Genomic DNA, 13953 nt, shown 5'->3' with positions numbered 1-13953 from the left:
GTTTGTCACTTTTAGTCCCTCTAAAGTATGTTTTCACATAACGGAACCTTATGACACGTGTCAAGACATTATCGGACGGAATTTTTCGAGGTGTTACATTATCACTCTAACTTGGTCAATTGTCGGGTCAAACTTATTTATAAAAAGTCAACAGAAAGCTATTTTGCAAATAAACTCATACTTAACAATGTAGAAGCCATGAAACCTGTTTTAACACTTGTATAAATTGGTAATTAATGTAAGAACATGTCTAAGCATGTTTATCCCGACAATTTCAAGTTTAGGCTCGATTCGGAACCGAAAGTCGCAAAAGTAGACTTTTGCTTTGACTTTCAGTTCTGACCCGATTTAGCTTAGTTTAGATATGCCTTAGAGTTCCATTAGGACCAGGTTATAGGTTAGTATAACCCTCTGAGGTTATGCAACTTGGTTCCTTATTTATCCGATTCATTTGCACGTTTCCGTTATATGCCTAAATGTTGACCATTATGCCCTTTGGACCATAAAACGAGATTTTCGAAATTTTGAGAGGATAAAAAACTTTACTACTGGTTTATAAACTTGTCCTAAAAATTTGACATCAGTTTGAGGTCTAATTAGGAGTTATGCCCAATATCGTAATTTAGAAGCTTTTTATTAATTTAACGGCATAATTAGCATAAAGCCTATCTAAACCCAAATTTTGACACCAAACTTTTTACCCACTGATGTAATATAATATTTTGGGATTTTTAAAGATTTTTAATTATTTTTAAACTGATCATAACATAGGGTTATTGCTTGATTCGGTAATTGACGGTTATACCCTTTTTGCTAATAAAATAACTTTTACATAACATTTTAATACCAAACCTTTTGCTACTGATTTTATATGTTAAATAAAATATTTTAAGCCCTCTGGACTGATAAAAATCTCAGCTTTAGTTATATAACCCGAAAATCGCTTAAAACCGCCTTTTACGCGTTTTAAACGCATAGTATAGGTTAAAACTATTTTTGACATATAAAACTTAATACCTACTGATGTTTTAAGTAAATTTTTATACTTTAACAGTAAGCAAAAGTTTTGAACTCAGATTTTCAAATTTGACCTTTAAAGCTTATGTGAAATTACCAATATGCCCATTCGGTGCATAGTTTGGTTATAAATGATAAATTTCACATATATGCAATACCCTACTGTTATGACTTATAAAAATAAATATTTTTACTGATATTTTCAGACCAGAATCTCAGATTAATATTTAATCTCTTTTATAAGCTTTAAAATGACCAAAATAGCCCTATGGGGAATAAATTGATTTTAAATTCGTTTTGGGCATAATGAAAGGTATCCTACTGATATCATAACATATTTAAGGCATATTAACTTGTGAAACCTGTATATGACTCTTCTAGTTACCCGTTATGCATTTTTGCGTTCGGTACAGTTTGTGTGACTAGTTTGCATAAATTGACCGAAACGGGTCAAACCTTATCATTTTTATCTCAAAATCCAGAATGTGTTTAGTTTACCCATATTATACAAGTCTTCAAACTTGTCGGGTCTAAACCACATTCTAATCCGGTCTTCGCTTAATCATGCGTTTTGGGCCGTATATCTTCCTTTAAAACTAACCGGTCTAAGTTTAGACTTAAATAAGACTCGTTAGGAATCTAATAGGTTATTACAACCTTCGTTCCAGATTTAGGAGCCCAGTAAAAGATATCTGCATTTGCCAATTGTATACGGCTGGGATAAATTGTATAATTTGCTCAGGTAAATACTTTTAACTTATTTTCCCTTATACGGGCTTGGGGTACGGTATATAAAATACCGCTTGGTCGGGTATTGAATTTTTAATCGCATGAAGGTTAAATTATTGAGATAACCCGTTTAATATGTTTTGTTTATTTTAAGCCTTTGGGGGGTTAATGACCATGTCCTGAATATCCTTGGCTCATTCATTGAAATGGCCACGACTTAAGCACGGGGTGTAGGCATACACCTGCCGGTGCGTATGTAAAAATAATATACCCGCCTGATCGAGAATAACTCGCCGTGGGATATATTATGTTGTGTGTCTATTAATCTTTAACCCGGTATTCAGCCCGGGCTACTGAACGCATAATAAACTTGTAATTCTTTAACAAGTTTATTTTTAAATAATTATCCCAAGTTATAAAAGATCATTTGTGCCATGTGCACTTAAATAAATTTTCTTAAAACATTTTCAAAATGAATCGGTTAATTGTATTTACCGGTGTAAACTGACGTATTTTCCAAAAGGCTAAAGTGCACGTACTAGGCGAAATAGGCTGGCTACTTCTAGCATCAATAAAGAGTCTTGCAAGCTTAGATGTTTATAAATCTGTTGAACAGTGTTCCTTTTATCTTGATCCGCCTGTGGATCCCTTACAACCGTTTTTGTAATAATTGATATTACTTTCATTCGGTTTGTAATGTTTTTATCTTTCGACTTCCGCTGTGTATTAAACTATGATAAATTGTCTATGATGATATCAACTATGTCACGATACTCCCCACCGGGCCCACCGGTAATACGTGGAAATATCGGGGTGTGACAGGTTGGTATCAGAGCCAACATTGAGTGAATTAAACACTAGCCTTTTGTGTTTAATCTCAATGACACAGTTGCACATTCCTCGACTTCCAAGTCTAGGCAAAGAACTTAGGACTAATCCTAATTTATTTTATTTTGTCCTTTATTGCTTTCCTGGTTGTTTCTTTTGTTTGGTTGACAGGAACAGAAAATGTCGCCACGATTCAGAAGAGGAGGATGAGGCAAGGCGCCATTCACCAGCCATGACCATGAAGCCGGACCTTCCCACCGGCGAACCCCTTCTGTTACCATGAGCACCAGTCCTCAAGAAGACTGAAGGACCTATCTGGAGCCCGCGAGGCGATCTGTCTCGCTAAGTTCATCGCCCTCTTACCATCATTCCTTTGGGCCATAATCGGAGAACGAGCCCAATGATTCGCACCATTCTTACCTGCCACTTCAACGGTCGAGTTCACACCGTGCTTTCGAGGACCCGACCCCATATTTCCAGAGCCGGTTTAACCCGACAAATCAGATTGAAGAACCAATGGGTCATAACCCATTGGGCCCAGAAGACCATTTCCCTGGAGCTCAGGACATGGAGATGGATGATGATCTGGATCCCGCCGAACCTCCATCTGGGACACCTACTCACCCCATCGAGATCTCGGATGGGTCATCTTTTCATGGATCACCTTATCGTGGTCCAGACAGCTATGAGGCAAGATTTGCCCAATACGATTGGGTGTTTACTCCCTCCTACCACTCAGCGCCTCAGCAGCAACAGCAGGATCCCTCTGAGGATTCACATTTCGTAGCGGTCACTCCACCGCCACCGCCGCCAGAGCAATAGCCGCCTCCGGAGCCACTGAGGCGGAGAAGATCAAACGCACGAATGTCCGTGCGAGGGGGATTTCGGTTCAGCACTCCGCTACCTTCCAGTGGCAGTCACTACCTGCCACTTTATGAAGACCTGCAGATGGGTGGGCCTTCAAACCCCGTTTCTGAGGTGGACTCTGCGCCAGTCGCACCGCCACCAGTGGGTTATGATAACCCAATTCCTTCATACGCCGATGCAGCGGCATATAACCCTTTTGAGCAGCCAGCCCATACTAACTACAACTACGCCGAAGTTGACCCATACCTTGTAGCGGTAAACTACAATGCTCTTCATCCTGAAGGGCCCTACGGAGCCCCATATCATACTAGGTACCCTGCCTATGGGTACCAATACCCGCCTCCTCCTCAACCTCCACAGCAACAGCAGCCATAGCCGTCGAAGATCCAGCCACCGCAGCAGCAGGAGATTCTTCAAAGGTTGAGTCAGGTGGAGCGTGAGGTTCGAGAAAAGCGTATAAGCCACCAGGGATTTCTCAAGGGTTTGGCAAGTTTAATCAAGGGGAAGAGCAAGAGGGATTTCTGAATTCCTTGTTTGTTTATTTGTTTTGTAATTTCAATTTTAAATAAGTCCCTGCGTGGACATCTATTTATGTACTTAGTCCCTGCGAGAACTTGTTTTTCTGTTAACCCCTGCGTGGGTAAGTTATTTCTGTTAAAGTCCCGTTTAGGGCAATTATATACTCTTTAAATTATTAGTGGAATTTCTGAATTTAAAATTTCATTTTGTCATCTTATGCATAAAGATTATATATGAAATAAAAATATCATTCCTTTTATAAGATCTGCCATTATTAAATAAAGTCTTAAAGGAGAAACCTAGCCCATGTGTCATTTTAAGACAGGGCCATGATGGTAATTCCTTATTAAGATTCAGATCCTTGTTAACATCTGAAAACATGTTAACACTCCTGGCAAATGTGATTCGATAAAATCGCATAAGTCATCCTAATATGGGATTCTTCCAATTCCTTTTCTTAATTATCATTTAATCATCCCTTAGCGATGAAGTGCCTACGGGCCATAATTAATGTCCTTTGAGACTAAAGACAGTTGTGGTCTACGACTCCCTGTCAAGAAAAGGTAATGAACTTTGATTCAAGCCTTAATGCCTCGATCCTATAAAATCTTGGCTTATAATTTAAACTGTCCTTGTAACTTGGCCTTTTGTGCTACTATTATATTATAATTGAGGATTATTATAATGAAAATCCTGAATGAATATATTTAACAAATTAACCAATATGGTTTATTAATGCCAAGGTTAATAAATTATTAAGATGACAATTTTGTTGTAAACCTCTAAATAAATCCTTGTCATCATTTTATGTAGCAATCAAGCTACATCGCAGAGTCTGAAGAAGTCAACAGTCACCCTTTGGAAAATCATGAGACTACTAGGATCAACATAACCAGGGAGGAACTTCGAACATTGATTGATACTGTTGTTTCTAAACCCGTAGATAGGCAATTTAGGGAATCAAATGGTACACATAGCAAGACCTCATCTGTACCCCATTCCAAATCTCACCCTAAGACTCATTATGAGGCTCATAGTAAGCCACCCTCTAAAAGTCATGAGTCAAAGAAGGATGATGTTCAACACTCCTCAAATCAGCATAGTGTTCCGCCTAAGAAGATTGTATTCGATCAGGAGCCACGTACAAAGACCTGTACCTATAAGTATTTCGTCTCCTGCAAACCCAGGGATTTCATTGGGGAAAAAGAAGCTATTGACTGCATGACGTGGCTAGACGAAATGGATACCGTGGTTGATATTAGTGGTTGCGCTGATAGGGATGTGGTGAAGTTTGTATCTCAGTCGTTTAAAGGAGAAGCACTAGCTTGGTGGAGGTCTCTAATCCAAGCTACTGGAAAGATCCCATTGTACAATCTGTCTTGGGATCAGTTTGTGACTTTGATCAAGGAGAATTTATGTCCTCAACACGAGGTTGAGAAGATCGAGACTGACTTCTTGACATTGGTGATGAAGAATTTGGACTGTCAGGCATACCTTACAAGTTTTAATACAATGTCTCGATTGGTTCCATACTTGGTGACACCGGAACCAAAACGGATCGCTCGTTTCATTGGGGGTTTAGCCCCGGAGATCAAAGCCAGTGTGAAGGCATCCCGACCTACTACCTTTAGGTCTATAGCTGATCTGTCACTATCTTTTACCCTTGACGCGGTCAGGCAGAGATCGCATAGGAATTCTGATGCTGGGAAGAGAAAACATGAGGATGATAACTCACACCGTTCAGACAAGAAGCACAAAGTGAACTCGTACCACAAGAAGAGTTCCTGGTTAAGAAAGGATGATCAACAGTCGGGTAAAAAACCCAAGAGTAAAATTTGCAAGAAACGTCATCTGGGAAAATGCAGGTACGAATCGAAATCCCAATCGCAGCCCAGGGCTTGTGGGATTTGTAAGTCAAGTGAGCACAAGACGTTAGATGCAAGAAGATAAAGGATGCGATGTGTTATAACCATAACGAGAAGGGGCACATCAAGTCCAACAACCCAAAGTATGCCAAGAAACCCGAAGAAGGCAAAAAGACCAATGCTAGGGTCTTCTAAATGAATGCACGGGAAGCAGTTCAGGATGATAACATGATAACATGTACCTTTCTTATTAATGATATTTATGCAAGGGTATTATTTGATTCGGGTGCAGATAAGTCATTCGTTGACGATAAGTTTTGTAAATTGTTAAATCTGCCTGTTAAAACCCTAAGCATAAAGTACGAAGTGGAATTAGCCGATGGTACCATAGAAACTGCCTCAACTGTGTTAGATGGATGTTTTATATCCATTAGGAACCACTCCTTCCCGTTATCCTTGCTTCCTTTGAAATTAGCTGGTTTCGACATAGTGATAGGCATGGATTGGTTATCTTATAACCAAGCCCAGATCTTTATGACAAGAAACAAGTGGATATCAAGACTCCGTATGGTGAGCCCCTTACCATACAAGGAGATACTCAGTATGGGTTGCCTAAGCAAGTGTCTATGCTTAAGGTGTCTAGGTGTTTGAAGAAAGGTTGTGTCATTTATATGCACATGTAACCATTGATGAACCAAAGCCCAAGGTTGAAGACATCCCTGTCATTTCTGAATATCCAGAAGTATTCCCTGAAAAACTACCTGGTTTACCCCCAGATAGGCAAGTGGAGTTCAGAATCGACATTATTCCTGGAGCAGCACCTGTTACAAGAGCGCCTTACAGGTTAGCACCAACAGAGATGAAAGAGTTGAGAAATCAACTGGATGATTTGTTGGTAAAGGGATTTATTAGACCTAGCTCATCTCCCTGGGGAGCACCAATTCTGTTTGTAAAGAAGAAGGATGGATCGAAGCGTCTATGCATCGATTATCGTGAGCTTAACAAGGTCACAATCAAGAATAGATATCCATTGCCCAGGATCGTCGATCTGTTCAATCAACTGCAAGCGGCAAGTTATTTCTCCAAGAATGATTTAAGGTCTGGTTACCATCAGCTGAAGGTTAGAGATGAAGATGTGCACAAAATTGCATTTAGGACTCGTTATGGTCACTACGAGTTCTTAGTGATGCCTTTTGGGCTCACTAATGCACCTGCAGCGTTCATGGATCTCATGAATCACGTTTGCAAACCCTACTTAGACAAGTTTGTCATCGTCTTCATTGATGACATCCTTATTTATTTAAAGAACCAGGCTGATCATGAGAAGCACCTTCATTGTATTCTTAAACTTCTCCAGCATGAGAAGCTCTACGCCAAGTTTTCAAAATGTGAGTTTTGGCTTCGAGATGTCCAATTCCTTGGACATGTGGTTAGTGAGCGTGGTATCCAGGTGGATCCCGCTAAAATTGAAGCTATCATGAATTGGCAAGAGCCGAAGACACCCACAGAGATTCATAGCTTCTTGGGTCTAGCAGGATACTACAGGCGTTTTATTGAAAATTTCTTAAGGATTGTTGCACCCCTAACTTCACTGACTCGCAGGAATATCAAATTTGACTGGGGTCCTAAGCAGCAAGAATCGTTTGATATACTCAAGCAGAAACTGAGCAATGCTCCTGTGTTGACATTGCCTGAAGGGATTGAGGAATTTGTGGTATACTGTGACACATCACACACTGGTATGGGATGTGTGCTCATGCAGAAAGGCAAGGTTATTGCCTATGCTTCTCGACAATTAAAGGTGCACGAAAAGAATTACACCACCCATGACTTGGAATTGGGTGCCGTTGTATTTGCATTAAAACTTTGGAGGCATTATTTATAATGTAACAAGTGTGTGATCTATTTCGATCACAAAAGCCTTCAGCATCTGTTTAATCAGAAGGATCTGAACATGAGACAGTGTCGGTGGATGGAGACACTAAATGATTATGATTGTGAAATCCGATACCATCCAGGTAAGGCGAATGTGGTCGCCGATGCTTTAAGCAGAAAGGAAAGGGTTAAGCCCATTAGAATCAATGCCAAGAGCATTAAATTGAAGAATAACTTAAATGAAAGATTGTTAGCCGTTCAGAAGGAAGCTGTATTAGAAGCTAACTATCCTAATGAAAAGTTGGGAGTAACTGCTGAACAGTTATCATATGGCAAAGATGGGATCCTAAGATTGAATGGACGAATATGGGTTCCAATCTATGGAGGCCTTCGGGATGTTATCCTTCAAGAAGCCCACACTTCCAAGTATTCTGTTCATCCTAGAAGTAACAAGATGTACCAGGACTTAAAGGCAAATTACTGGTGGATAGGTTTGAAGAAATTTATAGCCACTTATGTAGCCAAATGTCTGACATGTGCTCAAGTTAAAGCAAAACACCAGAAGCCGTCAGGTTTGTTACAACAGCCTGAACTTCCCACCTGGAAGTGGGAAATGGTAACTATGGATTTTATCACTAAGTTACCACAAACAAAGCGAGGAAATGATACTATTTGGGTTATAGTGGATAGAATGACTAAGTCAACCCACTTCTTACCTATTAAGGAAACACACAACTCAGACAAGTTAGCTCAGCTGTACGTGGACGAGACTGTATCTCTTCACGGAGTGCCAGTGTTTATCATCTCTGATAGGGATACGAGGTATACATTGCATTTTTGGAAAAGATTTCAACAATCCCTAGGTACTCGACTAAACTTCAGCACTGCGTATCATCCTCAGACGGATGGTCAAAGCGAGCGTACTATTCAAACGCTAGAGGATATGTTAAGAGCTTGTGTTATTGACTTAGGAGGAAGTTGGGATGATCATCTTCCTTTGATAGAGTTTTCATATAATAATAGCTATCATTCGAGTATTCAAGCTGCACCTTTTGAAGCTTTGTATGGAAGAAAGTGCAGAACACCTGTTTGATGGGCAGAAGTTGGAGATATCCAACTAACAGGACCCGATATAGTCCTGGAGACGACAGATAAGATTGTACAGATACGAGATCGTCTCAAAGCTGCCAGGGATAGGCAGAAAAGCTACGCAGACAAAAGGCGTAAACCTCTAAAATTCGAGGTAGGTGACAAAGTGTTACTTAAGGTATCACCCTGGAAAGGGGTAATGCGATTTGGCAAGAAAGGCAAGTTAAGCCCAAGATACATTGGACCATTCGAGATCACCGATTGTGTCGGAACAGTGGCTTACAAGTTAAACCTGCCTGAAGAGCTCAGTAGTATTCATAATGTGTTCCACATCTATAATCTAAAGAAATGTCTAGCTGATGAATCGCTAGTCATGTCACATGAAGATGTGCGTATTAATGAGAGCTTAAAGTTTGTTGAGAAACCTTTGTCGATCGAGGATCGACAGGTTAAGAAGCTTCGAAAGAAGCAAGTACCAATTATGAAGGTTAAATGGGATGCCCATAGAGGTCCCGAGTACACGTGGGAGGTTGAGTCCACAATGAAACAGAAGTACCCTCATTTATTTCAGTAAATCTCGAGGTCGAGATTTCTTTTAAGGGGGTGAGGATGTAACACCTCGTAAATTCATGACCGATATTATAAAGACACGTGTCATGGACTTTAAACGTGTAAAGAATTTTTCTGAGGGACTTAAATTGTTAAACAATGTAAATATGTTAATAAAGGGATCCAAAGTGTCAACATGCCATTCCTATGCCTCTGATTGACCTCTCACGACGTTTGTATTCTTTAATGAATATATTGTCGAACATTGAAAGTCGTTTGTGCTTAAAATAAGGATCTTATGAAACATAGGAATTAAAAGTGTCAAAATGTTGGAAGTAACCTCTGAGTGACCTTTTAACGAACCAAAAACATTGTAACAATTATATAATTCGATATCAAACATAACGGATATAAATCTTGTGAAGTTTCGATGTATAAAAAACTCCAAGGCAACCCAAATGCATGGAGTACATTCTGAATGATGTAGACCGGAAATTGAGGGCCCTTGCTACTAATAATGACCAGAGATTCGAGGTTTGATAGGTTGCATGGTCAAATGTTAAAAGTTCTCAAATTTTTGTCTTCTGACCAAGTTTTAAGGACCGCAAAGAGACCGCTTTACGGACCATAAGGTAGCTGATCTGGGCGATAAAGATTAAAAAGCGGATACGGACCGTAAGGACCTTAGCTTACGGTCCGTAAGACCTGTAACTGGGCAGAAAAATGGACAACTGCCTGTTCAGCCTGTTCCACTGCCTTAGATGGATGGTTTCTGAATTCAGGGGCTGCACCAGTGGTTTTCCATGCATAGGGGACACTTGGATTCATCAGGGATCAAAGGTAGACTCATGTGGAATGATCTTGTGCAATTAAATTTCCTATATAAGGAGCCTTTGTTGCAATCTTGTTCTTGCACATTTGAAAATCATTCTTACACATTCTCTGGAGTTTCCTGGAGCTCAAGCTAGTTCTCTTAAGTTCCAACTTCGTGTTAAGGACAATGTAAGTGTTCTTAACCCCCTAAGTTCAAGTTTTATTAGTTTAATGACCAAAAGTCAAAGCCGTCGTAATTAAGCTTTGACTTAGTGATTAATCACTAATGGTCCAGTCATTTTTCGAATTGAAAGTGACTATGAGTTGGTAATTACGTGGGTAATAAGTCCTTAAAAGGATACCCCCTGATTATCACTCTAACTTGGTCAATTGTCGGGTCAAACTTATTTATAAAAAGTCAACAGAAAGCTATTTTGCAAATAAACGCATAGTTAACAATGTAGAAGCCATGAAACCTGTTTTAACACTTGTATAAATTGTTAATTAATGTAAGAACATATCTAAGCATGTTCAACCCGACAATTTCAAGTTTAGGCTCGGTTCGGAACCGAAAGTCGCAAAAGTAGACTTTTGCTTTGACTTTCAGTTCTGACCCGATTTAGCTTAGTTTAGATATGCCTTAGAGTTCCATTAGGACCAGGTTATAGGTTAGTATAACCCTCTAAGGTTATGCAACTTGGTTCCTTATTTATCCGATTCATTTGCATGTTTCCGTTATATGCCTAAATGTTGACCATTATGCCCTTTGGACCATAAAATGAGATTTTCAAAATTGTGAGAAGATAAAAACCTTTGCTACTGGTTTATAAACTTGTCCTAAAAATTTGACATCAGTTTGAGGTCTAAATTAGGAGTTATGCCCAATATCATAATTTAGAAGCTTTTTATTAATTTAACGGCATAATTAGCATAAAGCCTATCTAAACCCAAATTTTGACACCAAACTTTTTACCCACTGATGTAATATAATATTTTGGGATTTTTATAGATTTTTAATTATTTTTAAACTGATCATAACATAGGGTTATTGCTAGATTCGATAATTGACGGTTATACCCTTTTTGCTAATAAAATGACTTTTACATAACATTTTGATACCAAACCTTTTGCTACTGATTTTATATGTTAAATAAAATATTTTAAGCCCTCTGGACTGATAAAAATCTCAGCTTTACTTATATAACACGAAAATCGCTTAAAACCGCCTTTTACACGTTTTAAACGCATAGTATAGGTTAAAATTATTTTTGACATATAAAACTTAATACCTACTGATGTTTTAAGTAAATTTTTATACCTTAACAGTAAGCAAAAGTTTTGAACTCAGATTTCCAAATTTGACCTTTAAAGCTTATGTGAAATTACCAAAATGCCCCTTCGGTGCATAGTTTGGTTATAAATGATAAATTTCACATATATGCAATACCCTACTGTTATGACTTATAAAAATAAATATTTTTACTGATCTTTTCAGACCAGAATCTCAGATTAATATTTAATCTCTTTTATAAGCTTTAAAATGACCAAAATACCCCTACGGGGCATAAATTGATTTTAAATTCGTTTTGGGCATAATGGAAGGTATCCTAGTGATATCATAACATATTTAAGGCATATTAACTTGTGAAACCTGTATATGACTCTTCTAGTTACCCGTTATGCATTTTTGCGTTCGGTACGGTTTGTGTGACTAGTTTGCATAAATTGACCGAAACGGGTCAAACCTTATCATTTTTATCTTAAAATCCAGAATGTGTTTAGTTTACCCATATTACACAAGTCTTCAAACTTGTCGGGTCTAAACCACATTCTACTCCGGTCTTCGCTTAATCATGCGTTTTGGGCCGTATATCTTACTTTAAAACTAACCGGTCTAAGTTTAGACTTAAATAAGACCCGTTAGGAATCTAATAGGTTATTACAACCTTCGTTCCAGATTTAGGAGCTCAGTAAAAGATATCTGCATTTGCCAATTATATACGGCTGGGATAAATTTTATAATTTGCTCAGGTAAATACTTTTAACTTATTTTCCCTTATACGGGCTTGGGGTACGGTATATAAAATACCGCTTGGTCGGGTATTTAATTTTTAATCGCATGAAGGTTAAATTATTTAGATAACCCGTTTAATTTGTTTTGTTTATTTTATGCCTTTGGGGGGTTAATGACTGATGTATTGTAAAATACATCGGTATTCGCGTCAGTTTTAGTCGTTAGTTGTCCGTTTTTAGTGTCGGTTTTAGATAGATTGTACATACTTTTGATTTAATTGTGTTTCCAGGTCTTTACAGCCAAAAGGAGCAAAAACGAGTCAAAATCTGGAAAGGCGGAAGGCTGGAACGGGAATCGAGGAGTCGGGAGCTGAAACGAAGCGAAAATACATTTCTGGAGCTTCCAGGCGGGCCGCGTAAGCTTAGAAACATTTCTACGCGCCCCGCACTAACTTAAAGAGAGAATTCAAGATAACTTAAGTTCTCGCGGCCCGCATCAACTTAGCCCAAACATCTGGCGGGCCGCGAGAGTTGGTAGATTGGTTTCCGTTTTTGAGCAGCTAGGCGCCCCGCGTAGACTTACCATTTCATCTCATGCGGGCTGCGAGAATTGGTTAAACGTGCACTCCAAGCAGCAGCTAACGGCTAGTAGGGTTTTTTGAAAGTTATATAAGGTTATCATCTTCATCAGCCGTAAAAAAAACGAACAGTAGACGAATTTGGGACATCTTGGGCAACTTTTGGCTGCTGTTGAAGGTGTTTGAAGATCTTGGAGGCGTGGAATCATTCGGGTAACAACTTGGAGCATTCGGGAGTGAAGATTCGGGTTTTATACTCCTTATTCTTTCGTTTTCGTTTGTTTAAATCTTGTTACACCATGAATTCAGATTATACAATGATTTTAACTGCGTTTTTTATTATGATTTCCGGCTAAAAACCATTAACTACCTAGGCTAATGACTATGGCATAATAAAGTTTGGATTTTTATTTGATTTTTGTCGTGGTTGTGGATCTTTCTTGTATTGTAAACGCTATGGGAATTTAACTTGGTGCGTATGCGTGCTTGTGATTGTTTGATTATTGTTTATTGCTTCATTCGATTCTTGGTGACGGTCTTTATCACATAATAGAGTCGGATTAGGGTTCTTGATTTAGGTGAGTGTCTATATCACGTAATAGGTCATTAATCCTTTAGGGTGAAAACGCGTAAGTAACCTTAGAAACAATATTCGGTAATTTAATAAAATCAAGTGTGCTGCTAGACTCGTCGCTGAAAGGCTCGAGGATATTAATAGGTCTCGGTTTAGTTATAAGGACTTAACATTCCATTGTCTATTAAGCCAAGATTAAAACCCGTAGTTGCTTTAGACGTTCGCGCGGCAAAGTAGAGCGTCTTACATAGGCACTTTCAAGAAACTAGAGGACTGAAAGGAAAATCTAGAAAACCGGTGAGCATAACATCCTAGGTAGTGCCACAAGAATCGCCTTGAGAGTGTTTGAGGGGCTTAGTGGCGTCTTAATAGGTTTAGCTTTTAAAGATCCCGGTTCCACACCACAAAATTATCAAATAGAAATCCATCTTGAGTTTAGCCTGCGTCTAGCCTAGGTAGTCTTCATCACCACTGGTCAAAACCTTTGTTCGAGTTCGTGTCTAGTCTTCTAGCATTATTTTATTATTTTATTATTTTATTTAGGATATTTAGAAAACCACCCCCCAATTAATAAACAATTTAGTATGTCGTGTCAGTCTTAGTCTAGATAGAGTCGTAGCGTAATCAGTAGAGTCTC

At 38.8% G+C, this 13953-nt stretch overlaps 1 protein-coding gene across 1 annotated transcript in view; it reads left to right on the top strand.

The window, feature by feature from the left end:
* The window catches only part of LOC110913856 (protein FAR1-RELATED SEQUENCE 2-like), a 28009-nt gene extending 25152 nt beyond the window's left edge, over window positions 1-2857 (top strand). The window contains exon 4 of the mRNA XM_022158675.1: window positions 2746-2857. Within this exon, the coding sequence (XP_022014367.1) occupies window positions 2746-2857 (112 nt within the window). The remainder of the gene's footprint in view (window positions 1-2745) is intronic.
* The last annotated feature ends 11096 nt before the right edge of the window (window positions 2858-13953 follow it).

The sequence above is a fragment of the Helianthus annuus genome, chromosome 15 (genome assembly GCF_002127325.2).
Source record: "Helianthus annuus cultivar XRQ/B chromosome 15, HanXRQr2.0-SUNRISE, whole genome shotgun sequence".
NCBI lineage: Eukaryota > Viridiplantae > Streptophyta > Magnoliopsida > Asterales > Asteraceae > Helianthus > Helianthus annuus.
This window is presented reverse-complemented; position numbering and strand designations above follow the sequence as displayed.